This window comes from Mirounga angustirostris, unplaced genomic scaffold (assembly GCF_029215605.1).
Source record: "Mirounga angustirostris isolate CCGP_5_RB_7025 unplaced genomic scaffold, mMirAng1.0.hap1 SCAF_14, whole genome shotgun sequence".
Taxonomy (NCBI): Eukaryota; Metazoa; Chordata; class Mammalia; order Carnivora; family Phocidae; genus Mirounga; species Mirounga angustirostris.
This window is the reverse complement of record NW_026991722.1, coordinates 26492279-26519292: the sequence shown is the minus strand read 5'-3', so window position 1 is coordinate 26519292 and position 27014 is coordinate 26492279. Positions and strand designations below refer to the sequence as shown.

General features: G+C 39.4%; 1 protein-coding gene and 1 pseudogene across 1 annotated transcript in view; one reads left to right on the top strand and one right to left on the bottom strand.

The window, feature by feature from the left end:
• Positions 1 to 27014, bottom strand: part of HDHD2 (haloacid dehalogenase like hydrolase domain containing 2) — a 36074-nt gene that overhangs the window by 2678 nt on the left and 6382 nt on the right. The window contains exons 2-6 of the mRNA XM_064577643.1: positions 25519 to 25629; positions 21497 to 21705; positions 16544 to 16628; positions 5032 to 5248; positions 2737 to 2800 (exon numbers count right to left, since the gene is read on the bottom strand). Coding sequence (XP_064433713.1) covers positions 2737 to 2800; positions 5032 to 5248; positions 16544 to 16628; positions 21497 to 21705; positions 25519 to 25619 — 676 coding nt within the window. The 5' untranslated portion in view covers positions 25620 to 25629. The remainder of the gene's footprint in view (positions 1 to 2736; positions 2801 to 5031; positions 5249 to 16543; positions 16629 to 21496; positions 21706 to 25518; positions 25630 to 27014) is intronic.
• LOC123853201 (GTP-binding nuclear protein Ran-like) lies at positions 23507 to 24736 on the top strand (annotated as a pseudogene).

Genomic DNA, 27014 nt, shown 5'->3' with positions numbered 1-27014 from the left:
ACTCTCTGCCTGAATCCAGCTCCCGTAACAACAGACCCACCATTTCCTACAGTTTCCCGCCATTCTCCATAAACTATCTCTTTACAAGGCTTTGCCCAACAAACACAAAGCCTGAAAATCCCATTCCATATCTCCGCACTATGGCGGAGATGTTTCCTGCCTTGTCTTACTAACTGTGAATTCCTACAGGAGGGGGGCCAGCATCAAATGTACAAAGGTAGGGGCGCCTGGGTGGCTCAGTCGTTGGGCGTCTGCCTTCGGCTCGGGTCATGATCCCGGGGTCCTGGGATCGAGCCCCACATCGGGCTCCCTACTCAGCAGGGAGTCTGCTTCTCCCTCTCCCACTCCCTCTGCTTGTGTTCCCTCTCTCGCTGTGTCTCTCTCTGTCAAATAAATAAAATCTTAAAAAAAAAAAAAGTACAAAGGTAATGAGTATCTGCCTCACTCACCTTAGCATCCTCAAGGCACCTGTCCACAGTATGGGCCACACAGAAAACTCTGCTGCTAGTTTTTTCTCAAGCTTAAATTCCATGAAGTACAAACTCTTGCCACGTTTCTACTTGGCCTCATACAGAAGTCACTAACTACTGCTCTACCATACCACCTACTCCCCGGGGCAAGTGGCCTAAGGGCGCACACGTCAAAGTCAAGTTTCTTAGCCATGGGGTGCTGCTGCTGTCTGGCCCTGCAAGGGGGGGCTTCTACAAAGTCCACACTGACACTGTGGCTGAGAGATGTGCGATAGTTCCAGCACCTCAAATTGTGGCTGGTACACAGCAGGTGCTCACTGATGTGGGCTGAGTGAATGAAGGAGGCCACCGTCACTCACGCCTGCTTCACTCACTGTGGCAGTCTGTGCTTTCCCGGGTAGATAAATTCCTGGGAGAATACAGGAAGCCATTTTGAGGATATTCGATAGTATCTTTTCTAGGTGACTGTTTAACATGCTAAACAAATACATTCTGGGTAGGACTAGTCACAAATCTTTATTAACAAATCATCGGGCAAATGCATACTGAGCTTCTACCATGTGCTACTCACTGAGAAATAAAACTGCTCAAGACTGCCCACAACAAACACTTATTATGGGATAGATTAACAACCTTATGATCATTTTCAACACTGGGAAGCCTAGTACTTGTTCAAATGCAGGGAGTTCAAATTTATCAACAGAGCCAGCCATTTTCTGTGCTTTTAGAACAGTGGGCTTACTTGGGCTTGTTTCTGACCAAAGACGAACAGTACAAATGGGCCTTTCTCCCTGCAGTGGACTCAGCTGCTTTACTGGTTATATGTTTTCAATTTGGTCGTGTTATGCTGCTGGGTTCTCTAAGACCAACTGGATGGCTCTGTGACAGGTTGACCACAACCAACTGCCAGTCAGAAAAGGAGGGACAACCAACAGAAGCCAGTCCAGGAGGAGGGGAGAAGGGCCCATAAGACACTGGCATAGGGCGGTTTCCATACTTAGTGTAAATCCTTAATTATGTGAGCTAAAGAGAGAACGAACATGTTCACAGGACTAATACACAAGAGGAGAAACAGTTATCTGGAGATTTCCTCAGTGACCAGAAAATAAAATAGTAAATGGCAGGAATTTGAAATTTAAGATACAGGGAGGGATCATGAGTGTGATGACTTTTCTGGACTTTTTCTTGATACTTCCTCTTTGTGCGCTTACATCAAAGGGCAGTAACGTTCTCAGGAGGATGCCGATCATTTTGACTGAGAAATGTGAACCAACACACTGTTCGTTCTGGAAAGACTGGAGTCACTATTTGCAAGGCTCCAACGATTCCCTCCAGAACCCTGGCACGGCCTGCACTGTTCACACAGGGCCTTGCCAAATACTTCGTATCCAATGGTAGCTCTAGCTACGCTTTCTTGTTTCTACTTTTAATTTCTAAAATTAAATTTTGTGCAACCACATTTTCTTGAATAAATGTCAGTCAGGAGTAAATGTACTTTTTCTAAAAAATTTCCATGTTGCAGCTCTTCTGAAACTTTGTTTAAATCTTCCTTTTTAGGAATAGCCTCTTAAATGGTTTCGCTAGCATTTTATGAACCCAGGCACATGCCCTTGCACGGCTAGTCATGCGGACTGAGGCCAGGACCCAGGACACTAATGGGTCCTCTGTAGTCATAATACCGTATCAGCTGAGTCCTCCCCAGTAAGTTCCTGTCTTCCTTAAATTTACTTTGAGGGACCACAAAGAATATACCTAATCTTGGAATAGGAAATAATTCCTAAAACAGTAAGTAAAGGATAAAAGTTCTTTGTGTGATTTTTAAAAAATGCAAGTGTTAACAGAAAGTATCAGATCACTTAGCCCACCAGTTCCTGAAGTAGACCAACTTTATCAGCTTATAGCTGGCACCAAAAAAAAGATACTTTTATAGAGCATCCCCAAATCAGTCGTCTTTGGTCCATTCCAATGTGGTGATTTGTGTATCAAGAAAATCATATAAATACTAATTGTCAACCAGCATGGTTATCTCTGGGTACGTTTTAAAATAACCTCTGAACTCTCTCTGATCTTTCCAGTTTTATGCAGCATGGGCCCTCCCACAATGTCTTTTGTTCCTCGAGATCCTGAGCCCATTTTATTTTTGCCTTGTGACGGAAAGAGAATTAAAGTGCCCAGTGGGCTTTGTCATTTCTGCAAAGACTGTTCTTTAAGGAACTGTGCATTTTACCACCCTGTTTTAGAGAAGGCTTATGCAGAAGATACATACCAGTTTTTACTAAGATACCCAGCATGCCGACATTCTGAGCCCCACCAACATCATCCCTGCAATCCTAGAAAAGCATAAAGAAAGCATTTAGTTCACGGTCTTCAGTTAGCTTGTCAACAAAACCCTACCAATTGACTGACTGATTAGGCTGGCATGGCCAGCTGTGATAGCATTATTTTTTCTTAAAATACAAGAGGGGAAAAGGGGGTAAATCCACATGGAACCGTATGAGGAAGCATGTCATTTGGAAAGGGAGGTGTCGAAAAGTGGAAGGTGTACAACAGATTAGTAATTCTAGCGATCAAGCACAAAAAGCACATCTACAGTTCGTCTTTTCCACATGTACACCTGTCTCAAAACAGATCATGGGAAAAACCATTCTATTCATCTGGCAGCTCTGAAGGTGAACGATCCAACTGCAGACCGTGAATGGACTACATTCGGAAGACAGCTCTGCTGCTCTAACACACTATCCTTACTTTCCAGCCAGTTGTCCCTCAAAGGTGGAATCAAGCCAAATCAGAATACCAAGATTCTCTGAGATTCACTTCACACTTGGAGATAACAGATCAGTTAGAAAAGGTAGCTCCTTTTTCTAATTCTTACCCACAATAGAGATGAATATGCTTGGTTCACTGTGATGATGAACGCCAGGTAATAAAAATCCAAGGACTGGAAGGAATATCAAGAAAATCAATCCTTGGGGCCCCTGGGTGGCTTGGTTGGTTAAGCGTCCCACTCTTGATTTCGGTTCAGGTCACGATCTCAGGGTTGTGAGTCGAGCCCTGCGTTGGACTCTCTGCTGGGTGTGGAGCCTGCTTAAGATTTTCTCTCTCTCTTTCCCTCTGCCCCTCCTCACCCCCCCCCCAAAAAGAAAGAAAATCAATCCTGTCATCTTAGGTCTTTATAGGACTTTACAGATAGGACTCATTCAGACCATGCCTGAAGAAAAGTCTTTTCCTCAAAAATCATTAATATCATTCAACAATAGACCTTGGAAATGAGTTTTAGAATATCAAAATCTTCATTCAAGGTCTAACTTAAAACCTTCCATTGCATCTAAACTTGCCCTAGTGAAGCGGCAGAGATGGGGGAGAGGGAGAGAAGGAAGAAGGGAGGTGGGAAAAATGGACAAGGGAAGGGAGGGAAAACCCGTCGTCTCTGGGGTAACAAGCAACCCTCCAAGCAGCTGAACACTGCCACCACGTGCCCTTCCTGCCTCCCACCCTGTCCTCAGACCAGAAACTCCTGGGATAAAGAATTCTGACGTCCCCACTTCTTCAAACACGCATTTGCCTAGGAAAGTCAGCTAAAGGCTTGCCAAGAGGAAAAGATGTGACCGAAAAGATGGCTTCTCAAAGCAACATCAAGTTTAGTGATTGTCCTGTTTGGGTTCAGGTGAGTGAGGAAGGAAGCGGACAGGGAAACGAGGAACACCGAGCTCTATCTGCACCATCACAAGTGAGGCAAGCGAGGGATCCACAGTTTGTTTTGGAGGAAGTCCGGAGCCTTGAGTTCTACTTCCGGCTGGGCCACTCATTAGCTGTGGGAATTCAGGCATGGAGCTTTAGCTCTCTGGGCTCCAGTACCCCAGTCTATCAAATGACGAGGTTTGAACCGGACAACCTCCATGGTCCCTTCCAGCCTAATGCATTGACTTCAGATTGAAATATAATCCTTGCCGTCTCCTTGCCACAAGGCAGTGTGCTTTTTTCTAGCTCTTTTCCCCTCTCGGCACACATAGAAAATAACATTTTCCCAGGACACTGGGGGAAAATGGCAAGGTGCTCCCGGCCAGAGGTCACTGGCTAGAGCTTCCAATTGTCCAGGTCCAGCCCTACCACTCAGAGGGCCGAGGCAATCAATATCTGTAGCTATCTGTGGCACTCTGACTGAGAAGTTCTTCCATAAAACATGTACTAGGAAAAAAAATCAATAATGGCAGAATTCTGTCGGTATACGTTGTTCTCTGTATACGTAATATTCAAAAAACCTTAAATTTGTGTAGAGGTTTTCTTCACAAAGACATATACAGCACTTAATTGACTTGCATTTAGTGGTCTTTCGATTGTACACATATCTCACCACATTATGAACAATGTCAGAAGTGATCAAAATTTCAATTCTTTACAGGAGGATCACTAACCAGCTCTGGCAAGCCTGTTATAGGTACCCACTTACTACCATCCGATACCTGCAGTGAGAGTCTGCCTGTGTTTCAAAGCAGTAACTCGAAGCTGGCTCTTGCCCGCATGACAGGTAAGCTCCGGGCATTTCCTGGGTTTTTCTACTTACATCTCCTATCATGACGGCCTCCTCAGGTTCATAGCCAGTGCCCCGCAACGCTTCCAAAAAGAACGTTTTCTCTGGTTTTCCCACGACTGTGGCTTTGGTGTCTGTGGCATACTCCAGAGCTGTCACGAATGGTCCGGGCCCCAGGGCGAGGCCGTCTTTCCTCTTGTAATACCTGGCTTTGTGGATTGCTATCAGAGGTGCCCCATCCAGGAGTAAGCTAGGGAGACAGAGAAAATGGAAACTGGCTAAAAGCAAGGCTTTTACAACTGGAAAAGAATGTCAGACTCACAAAGTGGTTTTATTCACACTCACGGAAACAGTTTCTTATTAACTTTTAATGACTTGCTGTCTTCTAATGAATTCGCGAAGAACTGCTGGGAATTACACTCAGATATGCGAAAGAAAGGTGATAGATTATTAAATTTGGGATTGCTTCAACCTTTTACCTTTAGTGGTTTCAGACACTTTACCCAAATCACCAGGGAAAGAGAATGAAGAGAAGTAAAGCTAAATAAGACACTCAAGGGAAGAAGCTTCACTTAATGAGACAAGTTGTTTCAACCTTCCCTAATGGTAAGCAGGAGGCTCTGGAGCCTTTCACCGCACAACGCAACTGTGATGTGCTGCCATATTCGGCTAACTCCGGAAATACCTGGATTCCTCTTTTTCTACTCCAAAATGGAAGTTTCTTCCTAATTCACAGTTTAGAAGAGCACTCTACGAACACTTTCTCTTGTACCTTCACCTCTTTATTCCACCTCTAACTGCTTCAGGCCATCTTCCCTGAAGAACACGCCAACGAGGTTTAAGGGTCGGCCCAGGCTGTCAAGTCCCTTCCTTTGTCCCGATATAGGACACATGCTCTCAGACCAACCAGAGTTTAAGAACCAAACTCTACATAAAGCTAAGGATCCTCATGAGTGACTCAGGCAAAACATACGAACACAAATCCAAACAACCACACCAGCTTCCTCATACTCACCTCCCAAGCCCCATCCCCAAACACCTGCCCTCCGTCCCAACAGCGCAGCCTGCGGTTACTTGGCAGAAACAGCCGCACGCGTGTTCTCATCTAACGGCATGCGGGACAAGACAGATTTCTTAAGCTGCTTTTAACCGATGTAATAAATGATCTCACTAGCTTAATTTACTTTAAGTCATCTCCTTAGTTAAAATATTTAGTATGTCCATCGAGGAGGAATTCATCACATCTTACCCTTCACAATTATGAGTAATTAAGCGCTTGACTATGAAACTGCTAAATTATTCTTGTCAGTGGGCACAGAAATGCCTTCCTGTGGGAGATGCAGAATTCAGACATTTATGATTAAATATTTTATTAAGTAAAAACCATACTCGACTATTACAGGGCCTTATTGTTAGTTATTACGAATTGCTCACAGCACAGGATAGATCCTTCAAATGTACTCACTCATATTCATACAAATTTACTTCTTGAAGCAGATCTTGAAATCCAACTGTTAGGAAGCCTGATAAAGCCACTATGTTGGCCTTAAGGAACCACTGCTGATAGCAGTGAAATAATAATGGGTGATTTATCTACCCCACCCCGTCACCCCGCCCCCAATCCCATTTATTTGCTACTCTACCACGGAACTGGAATTCTTTATGCAACAGACCTCAAAATTGCTTTCCACTTATATAGCTAAACTAAAAACTCATTTGATTTAGCCTTGTTAATATTTTATTATATACTAACTGGGGATAAGACTTATCAGCTTGATTGATGTGTGTACTTTAACTCCCAGGCAGTACTTCAGTGCCTTCCCTGGAAGGGCTAAAACTGTGGGTTCCTCCACATTTCCCTAAATGGGAACTGGTTCTACACTCGGTTGGAGAGGACAGGCATCTCTCAGGGAAGTGCTTCCTGCTCCTACCCTCCTTCTCTGTGTAACATGGGCTTTACTGAATCTTTGAAGAGCCAAAAGGCATATTCAGGATGGACTGAAAGGTAAACGTGTTCTAGGACACAGACGAAAAGATTTTTTATAGTTAAACATTTAAAAAATATCAAAAATAGACACTCCAATACCTGAAGTGTTTTTACACTTCCTAGACAGGGCAACAAAGGGTCGTTGCTTTTGTTACAACAAGGAATCCATCAGCAGGAAGTCTGACAATTTTCTGTCTATATCTAACTATAAAACCACTGAGGTTCAAGAAATAAGAGGGAAAAAAAAGGCACAAAGAAGGCCTGATTCAAATATCTTTGCCTGTAAATCCCAGGTAGGCAAAGTAAAAAACCTGTACCAAGTCCTAACCAAGCAGGGCCATAATATGGAAATCCTAGGCAGAGCAGTGAGAGGAAAGCTAAGGGGATAACTTACATTCACGGCTACAAAACCGTGTTGCAAGGAACATCAGGTCCAACAATGCCCTGTCGTTGGCTGAAGAGATCATCCAGAGATGCTGGCCACAATCAATCGCCCCGCCAAGGAGAGCTATAACCCAGAGAACATCTGAAAACCAATCTAGTCCTCTTCCAAATGCACTATACTATCTTTCTAAATAACTTTTCTAGGAAAACAAACTTTTCATCATTTCCAAGGAAGATGGAGCATATGGAAATGAAATCACATGGCAGCTTAAATAATTGTCAGACATCTCCCGTATGTCCAACATCAAACTAGAGAGTCCCTTTTTTCTACCACCCCAAATAATCACCCCCACCCACCTTTCCCATCTTAATATATTCACCCAGGTCCTCAAACCAGACACCTAGTAGCCATCCTTGGCTTCTCCCTTTCGCCCAGCCCCCTCACCCTTACTCATTAACGTATCCAGTAATTTCCAATTCCAAAACAAAAATAATATCTCAAAACTGTCTTCCTCCCCTCCTGAACTTCTGCAAAGGTCTCCTAACCAGCCTTCCTGCTTTCTACTCTTGCTCCATTCTTCCAAGTCATTGTACAGGCAATAGTGGGAGTTTGAAAAGTACAGATGGGATCACATTCCTCCCCCACTCAGAAGCCCTCAACAACTTCTCACTGCCAATAGTATAAAGCCCAAAGTTCTCAGTGCAGCCCACATCTCCAGTTTTAAGTCACCTTCCCTAGCGATGGTCGTGTGCCAGAGTCTCTTCCACCTTCTCAAAAACCACGTCGTTCTCCTGTGCTTCAGCCCACAACTCTTGACACAGCTCCCTGTACTTTTCACACAGCTATCTTGTGCTCATTCATCAGGTCTCAGCGTCAATGTCAGCACAACAAAGAAGCATTTCCAACCTCCACATGTATATAGTAGACTTCCTCCTCACCTCTGATCTCTTCTCTCATCACCCTTTTTCCTTTGTATCACTTCCCATAGCTCATCATCCTTACTCAACTGTGATTGGTCTGTCTTCCTTGCTAGAATATAATTTTCACTATGCCCATCAGTTTTACTCATCACTGTATCTCTTACTTCCAAAACACAACAAAAAACCCCATGGCACTTCTCACTAAATGTTTACTGAACAAATTAATGGATGAAGCTCCATCTGTCTCAGTGTCCTGATAGATGACACGAGGAGTGTTGCTTACCTTTCTGGGGAATAGAGGGGATATATGCAAACCTTCTCACAGTATCTGTCTGACGATAATGGCAATTATTCTTCTTCATAAATATAGGAAGTGTGGGATCTCTGCTACTTAAAATAGGTAACAGCAAATCACTTCATATTTGTGGGCCTCAGTTTCTTATCAAATGGAAGAGGCTGAAACGGATCAGGGCTTTTCAATCTCAGCACAGCTAACATTTTGGACTGTAAAATGCATTGTTGTAGTGCCTGTCCCATATGCAGGAGGATGTTTAGCAGCACCCCTGGTCTCTCCCCACTCACTGGATGACAGTAGCACCCTCTTCCCCAGTTGTGACAACCAAAAATGTCTCTAGACATTGCCAAATGTCCCCTGGGAAGCAAAAGTGTCCCTGGTTGAGAACCATTAAACTAGATGTTTGCCACAGCCTTGACACTCAATACATTTAAAACTAATACCAATCAACCTGAAAAACACAAACTATCAAAAGCTCAAATTAAAACAATAGTAAATCATGAAGTATATCAAAGGAAAATCTCATTAACAATGAACTGAAACCTTCAAAATATCTCCAAGGTCATACTGACACAGTAACTGTCTCATCAATAGCTGGCTATCTATTATCACCACCTTTTAGTACTGCGGTTGGGGTCCCAGATAGTATAATAAAGCAAGAGAAAGAAATGAAAATATAAAGATTGGCAGGGGAGAAGTAAAACTGTCATTATTTGTAGGTGACACAACTATCTATGTAGAAAATCTAATCCAAAAGACTCTACAAATAAATTATTAGAATTAGCAAGTAAATATAAGATCAGTAAATATGAGGTTAACACACAAAAACTCAATTATACTCCTATGTATTAGCAACACCACTTAAAAATGAAATTTAATGAAATACCATTTATAATAGCATCAAACAACATGAAATACAAAGATAAATATAACAAAAAGTCTAAGACCTATATTTTAAAAACCGCAAAACACTGCTTAAAGAGTGTAAAGATCAAACCTAAATAGTGGAGATATATTCCATTTTCGTAGACTGGAAGAGACATCGTTGTTCAGATGTAAATTCTACTCCAATTCATAGATATACCAATCACACTCCCAGTGGGCTTTTCTTGTGAGAACTGACAAGTTGATTCCAAAATTTATCTGGAAACTCAAAAGATGCAGAATGGCCAAGACAATCTTAAAAAAAAGTTAAAGCTGAAGAATGTACACTACTGGATAGTAAGATTTATTATAAAGCTACAGCATGTGAGACAGTATGGAACAGCATAAATACAGATAAAGAATCTAGAAACAGAGCCTCTACAGTCACTTGATTTATGTCAAAAGCAGCAATTCTATAATAGAAAGAATGGGTCTTTGCAATAAATGTTGCTGAAAAACTGGGTATCTGTATAAAAAAAAAGAACTTTTATCTCACATAATTCACAAAAATTAATTCAAAATAGACTTTAGACCTATTTATCAAAGGTAGTATAATAAAGCTGGTAGAAAAAAAAACCAGGAAAATATCTTCATGACTGTGGGGTAGGCAAAGATTTCTTAAGCAGAACAGAAGAAAATATTGACAAATTGGACTCCATCAAAATCAAGAACTTCACGTTTTCATACTATTAGTATTCTCTATATTCTATAGAGTATTCTCCTACTACGAACAGAGGCGAACCACCTACAGGGATCAGTCAGCTGCAATACATATATCCAACCAACGACTTGTATATATAACAAATAAAGAGCTCCTACAGATCAATAAGAAAAATACAACCCAATCAGAAAAGGCAAAAGATTTGAATGGGCACATCACAAAAATTGTCCAATGGCCACTAAGTATATAAAAACATTACTCATATGGGAAATACAAACTGAAACTCAGTAAGATACACTATACACACCAAATAGAATAGCTACAATTACACGGAATGGCAAGAAACTGGTCAGAATGGGGAGCAAGTGGAACTCTCATTGATATAGCCAGGGGGAAAGTACGACTTGGTACAATCATTTTGGAAAAACTGTTTGGCAATATTTACTAAATCTAAACAAGTACTTACCCTATTTACCCAGTAATTTCATTCCTAGGTACAGAACCGAGAGAAATGAGTGCATACGCTACCCAAAGACATGTAAAGGAATATTCATAGCAGCTTTATTCATAACAGCCCAAACTGGAAACAATCTAAATGCCCATTAGTAGTAGAATAAATAAATTGTGGATTGGACTACCGCACAACAGTGACAACAATAAAAAAAGAAGAAACAAAACAGAGACTGAGTACTGCTACATGCAACTTGAGTAATCTCAAAATCAGACAAATATGCTACAATTTTATGATTTCATTCACATGAAGATCAAGAACTGGCAATACTGGGGCGCCTGGGTGGCTCAGTCGTTAAGCGTCTGCCTTCGGCTCAGGTCATGATCCCAGGGTCCTGGGATCGAGCCCCGCATCGGGCTCCCTGCTCGGTGGGAGGCCTGCTTCTCCCTCTCCCACTCCCCCTGCTTGTGTTCCCTCTCTCGCTGCGTCTCTCTCTGTCAAAATAAATGAATAAAATCTTTAAAAAAAAAAAGAACTGGCAATACTGACAGCAATCATAGTGGTGACCGTAAGGAAGGGGTTGTGTGGACTGGGATGGGGGCCTTCTGGAGTGCTGTAGATGTTCTGGCTCTTGATCAGAGTGGGGGTTATACAGGCATATCTACGTGTAAAATTTTACTGAGTCACAGACTAACAATTTGTATACTTTACTGTGCATGTTATATGTCAAATCAAAAAAATCAGTATAATATATTTATGTGATTTACTCACCAGAAGCTTTTATTTGGAATAGCAAGAGCTGCCTTGACCATAAAAGAATCTCCCCAATTGATTAAAAAATAAGAGTCATTAGTGACTGATAATCAACTCAATTCTATATTCTGATTTTCAGACTGTCATAATAAGTTGTCCTCCTGCCTATCTATACTAATGGCATGCTTTACATAACTCAAGTTCTTAAGTCTTAAACAATTTCTTATTTCCAAAGTGTTTTATTTTATAGTCTGGACTTTAATTTAAAGTAGTCAAAATAGGAAAAGCCCACAGAAATATTATTTCTACTTTAGGCCCTGCTGCCACATTGTTCTGGAATTCCTCATGCCCAGGGCTCTAAACACCTAGAAAAAATTCAGGAGTTCCTGTCCAAATGCACTAATAACTGAGCCCATTACTGTTGATTTTTTCTTCCCTTTCTAAGGAACTATACTGGCGTAATCAAAACATTTTATTTTTTCTTAAGGAGATAGGGAAAAGAAAGCAATTCAACACTGAACAGAGACCATTTATGGTGATAAGGATCTCCTCCCCAAAACCAAAAAACCCCCTAATTTTTGCACATCTCTAAGACTTTGGGAGCATTCCTGCACCTGGCAACAATTATAGAAAAGAAGTCATTAACAAAGTTTCAAAACATTATTATTAAGTAGCCTTCATCTCTGCATTCAACTGTGAAAGTTGTGGTGTCATTTACCTTCAGTTACAATGACATTTTAAGAAGCTCTTCTAGAAGCTGTAGGACAGCTGCTCTTAATTTAGGGGAACAAAACAACAAAAAAAAACACTTTAATTTTTCCTAGGTTAAGCAATTCTCTACGGTTTTCCCCCCAAATTCCTTTGACCCAGCAACTATATACTTCTGAAAACAATCTTAAGGCATAAACATAAATACAGTTTAAAGAAACCTGTTTTCATTTTTCAAAAACTCACTTCAAAATCCTGGAAATAACCAACAGGAAGCAGATGACTTCACAGTGTATTGCACTTTTTTTTTTTTTTTAAGATTTTATTTATTTATTTGAGAGAGAGAATGAGATAGAGAGAGCATGAGAGGGGGGAGGGTCAGAGGGAGAAGCAGACTTCCTGCTGAGCAGAGAGCCCGATGTGGGACTCGATCCCAGGACTCTAGGATCATGACCTGAGCCGAAGGCAGTCGCTTAACCAACTGAGCCACCCAGGCGTCCCGTGTATTGCACTTTTTAAAGTGGAATATGCTGTGGGAATCAAACATGTTCTGGAAGACTATTTAAGAATATAGAAAAACATGCACAACAAATTGTGGGGTTTTTAAAAAGCCAAGTGACCACATAGTATATATACATTCTCATTTTTATCTAGTATTTATGTGCATGGAAACAAACAAGCTATGTGCTAGCATGTTAACTGGTGCTCTAACAACAGGATTACAGGTAATTTTGTTTATTCTTTTCCTTTTTGAGCATTTAAACTTTTCCACAATGAAGACATATTACTTTTGCGCTGATTTTTTTTTAGTCTTGTGACTAAGTTCAAGTTAAGTTATTAAGTGATCTGTTTGCCCAGCAGCCTTTCTCTAATAGAGATCAGCAAACTTAATTATAATTGGTCCATTATTAAAATGCTCAAGCTTTGGGTTTCTAACTCAGGTCAGCAGATGAAAACAGACCTTGCTACAAGCAAGTACTACAGCTGTGAAAATGAATCAGCTGGAGCTATGGATATTCGTGGTGATTATCAAACAATACTACCAGGGGATAAAGCAAACTGATAAAGTATAAAACACATAAAATAATACTACATATTGTTTAGGGATACCTACCATATGTGATAAATATAAAGAAATATATGACAATGATAAACACAGAATCATAACCATGATTACTTTGGGGTCTTGGGTGATAAAATAGGGGAATGATATGCAGGGGATATCAAATGTGCTGATAATTTGCATTTCTTAAGCTGGTTGATATTACTCTTTGTATCTTTGAGTATTAGATAAAAGGGGAAAAGCTACCCATGGCTCTTAGGATTTGGATGTCTTCTAGAATCCAAATCCAAATCATGTCTGTTCCCTATAGCTGGTTCTTATCCTTCCCCAAAATCAATTCTTTAAATTCAGGTTTCTCAATTTCATTCAGACATTTAAGACACATTTGTAGACAGACTGTACTATGCATTTGTGTGTGTGTGCGTGGGGGGAGGGCTACCCATTCAAAACACAGTAAATAAGGGGCAGTGTAATGTGGAAGGTTGATGTGTCTGCCTGAGGGCAATATGCCCCCGAAGCTGTTATTCAAGGCAGCTATGCAACGGGGTTTAAAATCCAATGCTTATTCTCATTATCAACCTGAATAGTAATTTAACTAATCGGTGGTTCATTTGAGATGTCTATATTTGACACACACAATCCAAACAGCTGTAGTCATTGGTTGGAAGGCATAGTCTCTGTGGAGACATCAATATGCAAAGAAGGGCAAGACCTAAAATCCTTCTGTTAATTCTCCACCCAGCTGTTAAGTGCATTTGTGAAATTAGAGTTGACCTATAAGTGCACCGTAATGCTTTAAAATGTAGTGTTTAAAAAAATCAATATGGTTAGGGAAGTGTACTAATTAGACAGCATCCGAGCAATTACAAAGTCAGTATTATGTCAACATACATTTTTATTACCCTGAGTCTAGTGTTCATCTAAGACAGAGACCTCCCAACTTCCTATTAAATATGTCCTTCCCAAATTACCAGCTAAAATCAATCAATACCCTCTCCTTGAATTCTGTGGTTAGAGAAATGGATAAAAGGTAGTGGGTTAAGTTCAGAAGTAAGAAATCATAGCAGGTTCTCCATTTCACATAAAAACTGATTTTGGCATAGTGGTAAACCTTACTTAAGGAGCAGTTAGATAATCCATCCCCCAACCCCCAACCCCCAACCCAAGAAGCTAAAGTAGGATAACTGAAGTAGGTAAAGCAAAAGGAATTTTAATACCATATACCCCAAAGTATATCTTCAAGCAATATGGCACAGCAATAGCTCTTCAGGAAATACAGTAAATGGATACTGAACAACTATAAAAAGTGAGTTTGTTCCTTTTAAACAAAGGCTTGACTACCACACTGACTAATAAGGGAGTCACAAATAAAAGTGCATTACGTAGCCATAGTTTCCATTAACCAAGGATCTAAAATAAATGCTCATACAAAGAAAAAAGGAGGCTGTTCCCAAAGTGCTATTTTTGGCCACAAATATTTCCAAGATCAACAACAAATAATGTGCCCAGATGTGTGAACCCTGTAGTGAGTTTTAAAGTTTCCTACAAACATTCTGATTTTTGGACATCTACATCAAGAAAGGAATTCTACATCAAGTATACATTAGAATCATTCTTGTAGATCTTCGTACTGGTAAGAAGATGATGTTTTTATGGCATTCTTTGTAACTAAGCACCAAAAATTTACCAAGCCATTAAAAAATTTTTTTAAACAAGTTCAATATGCAATATTGATGCAATATTTAGAACTACATAACTTGTCATAAATTGAAAGGCAAATTATGCTGGTTTAATGGTGTGACAGAAGTAAAAGATGAAAAATGAAAAATCTATGAAAAATGAAAAATCCAAGGGGAAAAAATCAATCTCACTCTAGAGCATATTTGCGGGTAAATTCTGATCCAATTTATCTTAAGTGTGAGAACCAGGATGCTGTCTTCCCTTTGAAGCAGGCAGTGAAAAGTTCATGTAACTAAAATGGACACACAAATGAAGATTTAGAAATTTTCGGTTGTATTTCCCCACATTTCTACCAGCAGCCATTAGAACATCTCCAGTTAGATACCCCAAAGGCCAAACAGCCCCAACCTAAACTTATCACCTCCTGAACCCCAAACAGGGAGTGCTCTCTGTCACATGTGCTCAGGTTAGAAATGTGGACATCCGCCTTGACTCAATGGTCTTCCTTACTCCCTAAACCCAACCATCCATCAAGTCATGTCAACACTACCTGAATCTGCTTCTTCATCCCTACTGCTACCAGCCCAGTGCAGACTACCATTATCACTTATCAAATAATTTCTTTGAAAGTGTGGTCAAATGTGTCAACTTTTCTCTATACCCTAGATTATCACTGGAGGAAGAAATCACATGTATTGTTTTTGGAGCGTTAACCAGGATGATACACCTTCCTTCAGAGAATAGCATAGTCAGTGAAGAATCACAGGGATGATAATAAAAGATAAAACTGAAACTATGCTCCACAGGATTAATGACGTTAAAACGAGCAGAAAAGTTTAAAGCTTGCTTTTCAGAGAACTGTTGCTCCCTCATCAGCTATTACCTCTTTTCAGGCCCCACCAACATATCCACTAGCTGTCTCTACAAGAGCCTGGACTCAAGGTCATCTGATATGGTTCCAGCCTACGAACAAGCAAAGCCCGGCATTCCTTCCCTGAGATAACGAGCCCAAGACCCCATTCGGTTTATACCAGCTCTCAGAGCATGCCCATAGCCCCTTTGTCCCAAGATAAACTTCTGACATCAGGGGCTGAATTTTGCCTCATTCTGGTGTTAAATCTCCACCACAAAGTGAACATGGGATGTTACATCTATGTTTGCTGAATGATCACGCTCCATGTTTTCTCATGAATAGTCATATAGTTTCCCTACCCTTTTCATCAATATGTATGTAATCTCAACCCCTCTGATTATAAAACACTTGTTTTCTCCCCCTTTGAGAAGGCAGATTGGAAGCTTGTCCTCCAGTCTCTTCCTTTGGCTGCCTCTCGAATAAACTCTTTCCTTGCTGCAAACCTGGTGTCTCAGTGATTGGCTTTTCTGCCCACCAAGCAGATGGACTTGGGCTCCATTACAAAATTGCTAACTTCGGAGCTGCAATTTTATTATGAATTTCTGCCCCAGGATATTGATTCTATAAACAAGAGAAACCCCAATGATCATCACATTTTAACATATTGATTATTTTTTAAAAACTAAGCAAGATAGTAATAAATATGATTTAATGTTGATCTTGAAGTGATCTTGAAGACATCTATCCTCATGTACAATTTGGGTGGCCAGAAAGTAAAATATATTTATAACCTTTCATGACAGAGACTCAGGAAGGGAAGAGAGGAGCATATGATCAGAAGAAAAACAAATAGCTAAAGACTTACCGGAATGCTTGATTCAGAATTTGATAATGAAAATGTTCTGGTGCCAATCCTATGACCACAGCATTTGGATCACTTGTTTGTATTCCTGGGAATGGAAAAAATATGTTAATTGTCGAAAAATGTAATTAGCAGTAATAATACATTTTATAATAAAATAGCTTTCTTTAGTCAATCAAATACAAATTTTTGCTGTAGCCATAATCTGAAATTTAAGAGATTATTCTGTCCAATGTACTTTGGCGGTATAAGCAATACTTAAAGAAAATAGTTTTTTTTTTTTTAATTTTTCTAGTATTTCTGCATATTCCTTTTGCATGGTGTTACAACTACTTAGTAACTAGAAGATCTCAACAGAAACTTGCAACTTGATGTTCTCCAACAAGTGACAATTTCTAACTTTTAAAAGCTTTACTGATTACAATCAACAAGAACAGCCGTGAGTCCTCTATGAGCTATCAGATCAATAGCAACTGATGAGGGCCTAAAAGTCTAAGAGGCAAGGGAAATTAGACTTTCTAATTGCCACAGCTGAGGTTAACACATTCATGATAAATAAGGAATGCACTGTAGATTCTACAGTTTTCTACTTAATGCCTAATCCACTTTCAGTTCCACAAATATTATTCTGTCATTAAAGCATATTTTAAGGCTTTGGTGTCTGGTAACAGAACTTCAGATAGGACAACCAAACAAGTATATTCACCATCACAGTTACTAAAGGTCCAATTAAAGGTTCTGTGGATTTTCTGTATACCAATTCCTATTTGCCTCTCTCACTGCCTGCCTTGAAGCATCCTCATCATAGATTCCAACAAAATGTGAGGGGAAGAAACAGAGCAGATACCCAGATTTCCAATTTCCTCCCTCCTAGTAGCCACAAGTACGGAGTAGTTCAGAAATGGTAGTGTGCCACCACTGAGCATCGGTTGTCACTGCTTCTAGGCCTTTGCAGTGGAAGATCTAGATAATGTGTATTTTTTAAAAGAGAACAAGGGAGTTGATAATGATCTAATTCAAAATTAGTAATGCATGGCTTTTTTGATTTTTATATTCGTATCTCTGCATTTACACATAAAATCGTGGGTACTACCAATACTAGCGTAATTACTACTTTGCTTTATCCTATATCTACAATTTAAAAATAATAACTAATTACCACATTACTAATAACACTAAGACTACTGAATGTAGTTTAAGATTTCTTTGCAGTTTTTTAAAATTAACATATAATATATTATTGGTTTCAGAGGTACAGGTCTGTGATTCATCAGTCTTATAATACCCAGTGCTCATTATATCACATGCCCTCCTTAACGTCTATCACCCAGTTACCCCATCACCCTACCCCCCTCCCCTCCAGCAACCCTCAGTTTGTTTCCTATGATTAAGAGTCTCCTATGGATTGTCTCCCTCTCTGGTTTCGTCCTGTTTTGTTTTTTCCTCTCTTCCCCTATGATCCTCTGTTTGGTTTCTTAAATTCCACATATCATTGAGATCATATGATAAGTGTCTTTCTCTGACTGACTTATAACGCTTAGCATAATATCCTCTAGTTCCATCCACATTGTTGCAAATGGCAAGATTTCACTTTTTGATGGCTGAGTAGTATTCCATTGTGTGTGTGTGTGTGTGTGTGTGTGTGTGTGTGTATATACACACACACACATCTTACTTATCCATTCATCTGCTGATGGACATCTGGGCTCTTTCCATAGTATGGCTGTTGTGGACATGGCTGCTATAAACATTGGGGTGCAGGTGCCCCTTCGGATCTTACATTTGTATCTTTGGAGTAAATACCCAGTAGTGCAATTGCTGAGTCATAGGGTAGCTCTATTTTCAACTTTTTGAGGAACCTCCATACTGTTTTCTAGAGTGGCTGCACCAGCTTGCATTCCCACCAACAGTGTAGGAGGGTTCCCCTTTCTCCGCATCCCTGCCAACATCTGTCGCTTCCTGACTTGTTAATTTTAGCCATTCTGATTGGTGTGAGGTGGTATCTCATTATGGTTTTGATTTCTATTTCCCTGATGCCGAGTGATGTTGAGCATTTTCTCATGTGTCTGTTGGCCATTTGGATGTCTTCTTTGCAGAAATGTCTTCTGTCCATTTTTTATTGGATTCTTTGTTCTTTGGGTATAGTTTGATAAGTTCTTTATAGATTTTGGATACTAGCCCTTTATTCAATACGTCCTTTGCAAACATATTCTCCCATTCTGTCGGTTGTCTTTTGGTTTTGTAAACTGTTTCCTTTGTTGTGCAAAAGCTTTTTATGTTGACGATGTCCCAATACTTCATTTTTGCCTTTGTTTCCCTTGCCTTTGGCGATGTTTCTAGGAAGAAGTTGCTGTGACCAAGATCTCAGAGCTTGCTGCCTGTGTTCTCCTCTAGGATTTTGATAGATTCCTGTCTCACATTTAGGTCTTTCATCCATTTTGAGGCTATTTTTGGATATGGTATAGGAAAATGGTCCAGCTTCATTCTTCTGCATGTGGCTGTCCAATTTTCCCAACACCGTTTGTTGAAGAGACTGTCTTTTTTCCATTGGATATTCTTTCCTGCTTTGTCGAAGGTTAGTTGACCATAGAGGTGAGGGTCCGTTTCTGGGTTCTCTATTCTGTTCCACTGATCTCTGTGTCTGTTTTTGTGCCAATACCATACTGTCCTGGTAACTACTGCTTTGGAATAGAGCTTGAAGTCCGGAATTGTGATACCACCAGCTTTGCTTTGCTTTTTCAACATTCCTTTGGTTATTTGGGGCCTTTTCTGGTTCCACACAAATTTTAGGATTATTTGTTCCAGCTCTATAAAAAAGTTGATAGTATTTTGATAGGGATTGCACTGAATGTGTAGACTGCTCCAGGTAGCATAGACATTTGAACAATAATTGTTCTTTCAATCCATGAGCATGGAACGTTTTTCCATTTCTTTGTGTCTTCCTCAATTTCTTATATGAGTGTTCTATAGTTTTCAGAGTACAGATCCTTTGCCTCTTTGGTTAGGTTTATTCCTAAATATCTTATGGTTTGGGTGCAATTGTAAATGGGATCGACTCCTTGATTTCTTTCTTCTGTCTCATTGTTAGTGTACAGAAATGCAACTGATTTCTGTGCATTGATTTTATATCCTGCCACTTTGCTGAATTCCTGTATGAGTTCTAGCAATTTTGGGGTGGAATCTTTTGGGTTTTCCATACGAGTATCATGTCATCCCTTTGCAGTGCTTTTATCCTTAGAATTTATCCCACTATGAACGAACCATCAAAATACGGTATTTTAAAGTCACTTGAAGTAACTCTTCTCTGAGTGGATACGTCACCAACTTGATAGAGAATTAAATTTATTTGTTTCAATTTGATTTTGGTTTTCAGGGACTGGCTTGGTTTTTACTTTTTAATTGCGTTTTAAAAATGCAAAATATTTACATGGTTCCAAAGGCAATGCTATAAACAAGGTACTTGTGGAGAAGTCTTGTCTCCTAATCCCTTTCTTCCTTCCCCCACCTTTAGATAACCGCTTTTCCTAGTTCCCCCTTTATTCTTCTTTAGCTTCCTTTCACAAATATAAGACAAACACATATCCATTTCTCTCTCATTTTCTTACACAGAAAATATGTAAGGTTTTCTACATCCTCCTTTTTCACTTAATATACCCTATGAAGACCACTCCTTATCAGGAGATAGAATTTGCCCTTACTTATTTTTCAGCTACAAGGCATTCCATTCTGTGGACATATCACAGTTTAAACAATCAGTCCCTTCCAATGAACATTCGGGTTGTTTCCAATCTTTTGTTATTTCAAGTAAGGCCATAATGAACAACTTTGATCGCATGCCATTGTGTATTTTTGTAACTATCTCTTAGGGATAGGTTCCTACAAGTGGCAGTTCTGCTTCACATGCAATTTTGCTAGCTATTGCCAAATTCCTCTCCATAGGAGGTGTACCATTTTATATTCCTGTCAGCATTCAGATCCTTTTAATAAATGTATTTTCTGTTTAATTCAGCTGAAGTTGGCTTCTGTTTCTTACAAATAATAATTCTGCTTGATACACTGTTCTACTTCCTGATAGGACAAGTTTTGAGGTTCTGCCTAACAATATATTCACGCTGAATTTCCCTAATCATTATTTGTAAAGCCATCCTATGGTTTTATAATGAGGTATTTATACCTATTTTTCTATATTGTGTCATTTCACTCTGTCATTTATAAAAAGAAGTAATGTGGCAAAGCTTCATAAAAACAGGATATTTTCCCAGATCTGTTTATTTTTCCAAAGAAAAAACAGTTTTATTTTATTTTGATTAGAAGTATTTTATGGTCATTGCAAAAACTTCACACGATACAGAATGGTATCTGTTTTTTTCACAATATTATTAAGATTTATTCATCAGCCTCGAAAGCCAAGCCCATCATAAATATAAACTGCTCATAATCAATCATTGATAAGTGGGATCAGATTAATTCTATTAACAAAAACTGAAATAAAATGTAAGATTCCAACATATCTCATTTAACCAAATTAATACAGTGGCTCCTGGATTGAGGATTATAATACACAAAGTGATTTTGGCCTGTTTTTTTCAAACTGTGGGCAATGATCCATGAGCAGATGTGAAGCTAATGTGGAGGGCTCTAAGCAGGATCGAATTCAAACAAACAATAAAGTAAACCAGATAGAAAATAGAGTACCTGTCATACAGTAAGAGCAAGTATTGTTTAACACACATAAACACAAGTATATATCTACTGGGTTACTATATTATGTGTGCATATTGTGGAGTATAGTCAAAACAGGTTTGAGAAACATAAATTCAGATTAAAACTATCTGTTGACCATTTCAATAATAATAAGAGGAAATCTGACAAAACCCCTGTAAACGTCCAGTTTTAAGAATGATTTATAAGCGAATATGAAGAACCAATTTCTGTATATTTCCAAATGTCCCCTACCTTTGAAATCAGGGAGCGCCCGATCATCCACTAGCAGCATGGGTCGAACCTGTTTCTGCTCTACTAAATTTCTGGCTGCAGTCAGCGAAGTGAATATTTCATCTTCAGAGATATCAAACTCCAATTTTTTCAACCTATCCAGTAGGTCTTGCTTGCTCTCTTTGGTAGTATTGGTCACAAACCTAACTATTACAGAAGCACCGCGTAACCTGGGAAAGTCAAATTCAGATGTCAATGTGCAGCTTTTACACTCTAGCCCCATAAAACCTAATTTGCTAGCACTTGCCAGAGGTCAGAAAATGAAGAGTAAGTCACCAAATAAATGTTTTTATGGCCATTAAGGTTTTTTTTTTGTAACCTACCCAGATTTTTACCAATCATCCACACCCTGTGGACCGCTTCATCTCCAAAGGCTGCAATGTCTAATTATAAAAGCTATGTATGTCTATCTTTCTGAGGGCCTTCTATAACTAAATTATACCACAGGGTTTTAGTAAAGAAGTGAAAAAAAAAACAAAGCTTATTAAACCACTGTACTCACAGATTATGAGAGAGAAAGTTATCTTAGAGATTATCTACTAGTGCAACCTTCACTTAAAGATGGGACAACAGGGCGCCTGGGTGGCTCAGTTGGTTAAGCGACTGCCTTTGGCTCAGGTCATGATCCTGGAGTCCCTGGATCGAGTCCCGCATCGGGCTCCCTGCTTAGCAAGGAGGCTGCTTCTCCCTCTAACCCTCCCCTCTCTCATGTACTCTCTCTCTCATTCTCGCTCTCTCAAATAAATAAATAAATCTTTAAAAAAAAAAAAAAAAGATGGGACAACAGAAGCCAGGAGGAGTTAAGCGACTGCTCAGCTCTGCACAGCTGGGTGGCAGCAGAGCCCAGATGGGAACTTGGATCTATGTGCTGGTACAGCTTCTGATCTACATTAAGAGAACAGAGGACACTTCAGGATGTTTACTCCTTCTTCGCAGTCAGTGAGAGACTGGCTAAACCCTCACATGTTACTAAGTTAATAAACAGAAACTATCTGGAATGCTCAAAGAAACATTCCAGTTGTACAGACTGAAATGTGTTTTCCCCCTGAACTATCCACATACAGGATTGTTTTGATTCTGTGAGCTGCTTCTGGAACCTAAACTGGCAATCAGGTACCAGAGAGAGAATTCATGATAGTCTAGCTTTATTTAAAAATGGAAATTATTTTCTTAGACCTCCAGTATTTTAATCCAAAATCTACAAATAATCTCAATTTAACCGCAATTTAAAATTTTATATCAATACCCTGTTGCTTTTTATTTTATGCCTGTCTCGAATGGATGCAAAACATAACAGCACTAACCACGATTTAAAATAAGCAAGCAAATAAATCAGAAAAAATATTTTTAAGTATTCACCCAAAGAACATTAAACACATTTGCATGATTAAATGGTTCACTGTCATCATGATTATCTGTATAATTTCTGTGTGATAGCTTTTCTGAAAAACACATTAAATTTGGTGATTTATCACTCAAAAGAAACTGATTACTTCAACATAACTACCATCAACATAATTAAAAATGAATAAGTACAAGTATGGAAATTACCACATCACTTTTAATGAGCATTTTAAAAAAAACTTTTCTTTTGACTTGTCCTTCAACTTCCCTTAGTCTCTTTTGTTTCCATAGAAACCCAAACCAGCAGTGACAGAGTACAGTGATTTCTTTGGGATGGAAAGCCCTGAGCGACAGTAAGAGAAGAGTGTGTAGAGTCCTGTTCCCTCCAGACTGGCAGGCTCACAGTTTACTGAGCAACTCAGAGATGTCATCCACTGTTCACCAGAAATAAAAAGATTTTTCTTTTGACCCAGAGTAGAAAGCTCATCGTTAAAGCAGTAAAAGCTCTTATCTAATAGGAGAATAGACTGAACAACAGGCATCCTTTTCCCTAGAAAGCCTACCTAGGAGAGAAACCGTGTCAAGAGAAAGTCCAACCCTGCAACGGATTTTCTTTTGGCTTTAAACATGTTGTCCACCTATAACGAATATCGTTATGAAACTGATAGATTCCAACTGAAGCCTACCAGATATACAAGCCTCTTCATGTTTATTGATTCCCCAAATGGCAAATAAGCTCCTTGAGACTACAAAGTCTGTGTCAATCTTTTGCTCTAATACCTAGCCCTGTGACACTGATCACTACATTTGCTGAATAACGTTATACTATGAATATTTTAAGGTGGGAAAATGAGAAGCACCACATGCTCAGTATTGCTGGTTTTTGAAAATTTCCCTAAATTATTTAAGGACAAAAGTACTTAGTAACATTAATAGTTCTGTCATATTGATGAGTATTTTCTTCAAAACTCAGAGGCAAACACTCACACTCGGTTCACTTTGACAGACTTTTCCCATATCCCCAATTTGTATGTTGACTTGTGTTAAGTGTTGTAGTTGATACATCAGAAATAGAAGAGCTCAGTCAGATGGCCAGAGATGCTTCTGGAAGCACCAGCAAGTTGTCTGCCCAAGGAGAACCCCAACTCCAGTTCAAACTTTTGTGGCGGGTGATGGTAGTACTGGAAAAACTATGTTTGTGAAACGTCATCGGACTGGTGAATTTGAGAAGTATGTAGCCACCTTGGGTGTTGAGGTCCATCCCCTCATGTTCCATACCAACAGAGGACCTATTAGGTTCAACGTATGGGATATGGCTGGTCAGGAGAAATCTGGTGGGCTGAGAGATGGCTATGACATCCAAGCGCAGTGTGCCATGGCTGATGTCATGTCAAGGGTTACTTACAAGAATGTGCCTAACTGGCATAGAGAGCTGGTACAAGTGTGTGAAAACATCCCCACTGTGCTGTGTGGCAACAAAGCGGACCCTGAGGACAGGACAAGTAAGGCAAAATCTATCGTTTTCCACCGAAAGAAGAACCTTCAGTACTATGACATTTCTGCCAAAAGTAACTAGAGCTTTGAAAAGCCCTTCCTGTGGCTTGCTAGAACACTAAGGGGAGACCCTCACTTGGGGTGTGTTGCCATGCCTGCTCCTGCCCCACCAGAGGCTGTCATGGAGCCAGCTCTGGCAGCAGAGCAGAAGACGATCTAGAGGCTGCTCAGATACCCACTCTCCCGGATGAGGACGATGACCCCAGAGAAAGTGTAGCTGGAGCCCAGCATCAGAAGTCTAGTTCTAGAAGCAACTGTCCTGTGATGTTGGTGGTGCAGTGTGCCTGCCACTTTATGATCTAGCTGAGCAGAACAAGTGCTTCATCTTTGGAATGCTGAAGGAAATGAATGGGCTTTGGAATGTGGTTGTCTAAAAAGTACCTTCGTTTTTTGGACCTGCATATGTAGCTGTTTTGGAATGCAACTGTTCCCCTCCTGAGTTTCAGATAGGAGACTGCTATAATCCCATCACAATATCCAGTGGTGAAATCTCATCTGTCATTGTCATTCCCATTCCTTTTCATTTAGAATCAGAATAAAGTTGTATTTTAAATTTAAAAAAAAAGGAAGAAAGAAATATAAGATAGTCTCTAACCTTCAAAAGCACTAAATTTAGTTGATAGAAACAAATATAAAATTTCAAGTCTCTCGCTAAATTTTACTCAAGCAGTTGCACACTCAATGTTAGATTCTGGGTGAAGGGGGAGCAAGGAGAACCATGCCTTTGTAAATGTGTGCGTTTCATTTTGTGATTCCAGGATTCATTTGTGATTTTCCAATGCTATTTATTCCATACTTTAGAATCTTAAGTTTTCATTCCCAAATTTACAATACTGACTTAAAGACAGACACACACACAAAGAACAAAAAGACTAGATCAAAAGGCCAAACCTAATAAAGGTTTAGAAAACAGTGTTTGCAGGATATTACTTTGCATACATCTTCTAGCTAAACCCAAGGCAGTTCCTGTATATATGGTAAGCTGGTGAAATGCCATCTTAAGGCCATCCATTTAGCTAATGATCTGCCTTGGTAAAATGGCACTTACAAACATATTTGTCAGCTGAACCGAGAGAATAGCTTGCCTTTTAAGAGCTTCCTGGGCGCCTGGCACAGCTGCATCTTCAATGTGAAGCGTGCCATTGAGATCCACCAAAACAGCTTTTAACGCACGGCGTGCTGCCATCCTTCATTCCCTAGGAGAGAACAAATGAAATTAAAAATACAGTTTAGGAAACAATGGACAATTAAAAACTGGTAAGTCTTCAAAAATATCATTCATATCCAGGAAAATACTGCTTAGTGTTAAGCTGCTTCTCTCTTAGAAATGAAATGTGTTTTTAAAAATCCAAAATTTGATCCCTAAAACTTTTACAATGTTTGTTTTTTTTTTTTTTTTAAACGTGAATTAAAAACCATAGGGGAATATTAAAAGAGAAGTTACTATTTACTTTCAGATTTCTTAAAATAATTCTTTGGTGGAATAATTCATTCATTTATTTTAAATATGAGCAAATGTACTCTGAAGAATGGGTGGATGGAAGCCTCCAATCACTGGCAAAATCTTTCATCTTTTGCTATATATGATGAAAGTGTTCAGGGGCACCTGGGTGGCTCAGTTCGTTCAGCGTCCACCTCTTGACTTCAGCTCAGGTCATGATCTCAGAGTGGTGAGATCGAGCCACATCAGGCTCAGGTGGAGTCAGCTTGAGATTCTCTCTCTCACCCTCTTCCTCTGCCCCTCCCCCTGCTTACGGGCATGTACGCATGCTCTCTCTATATATGTATAAATTTTTAAAATCTTGAAAAAAAAAAACAAAAATGTTCTAATTGCCCATCTCCACCATTATAGTCTGATATGGTATATGTGGTCGAGGAGCTACCAATGTTTACAGGTCACCAAGAAGGAAATGTCAAGTTATAAAGTAACTTTAGTCAGGAGATGTTCTCCTTACCTTAACCACATCAACTTTCCTTTTGCATATTTTCCCTTTTAAAATGTGCTTATTATGAGCTACATCATATATACAGTGAAGTATAGGGCATATGTACAGTTTAAAAATAACAAGAGTAGGTAAGAACAGTAGGGAAGCTAAAGAGAAGAGGACAGGACTTCATTATTAGTTTTTTTAAGCTTATTCATTTTTTCCTTCCATCTTTTGTTTTTATAATAAAATATTTCAGACACAGAAACAAGTATCAAAGACATCACCTTATAAATTCCCCTGTGGTACCTCCTTTGTAGTCAACTGCTCTCCCTTCCACCAACTCCTGGTAACCACTGATATTCTGTCCCTAGTTCTTTTTCAGAATGTCATATGAATAAAATCATAGAATATGTAGCCTTTTGGGGTGGGCTTCTTTTACTTAGCAAAATGCATTTAAGATCCAACCATGTTTTTGCCAGAATCAATAAAACTCATTCCTCTTGTTACTGAACAGTATCCCACAATGTGGATATACCACAGTTTATTCATTCTCTTGTTGAATTTTACCTTGGTATTTCTGGTTTTCAGTGATCATGAATAAAGCAGTTATAAACATTTATGCACAGGTTTTTGCGTTAACAGAGTTTTCAATT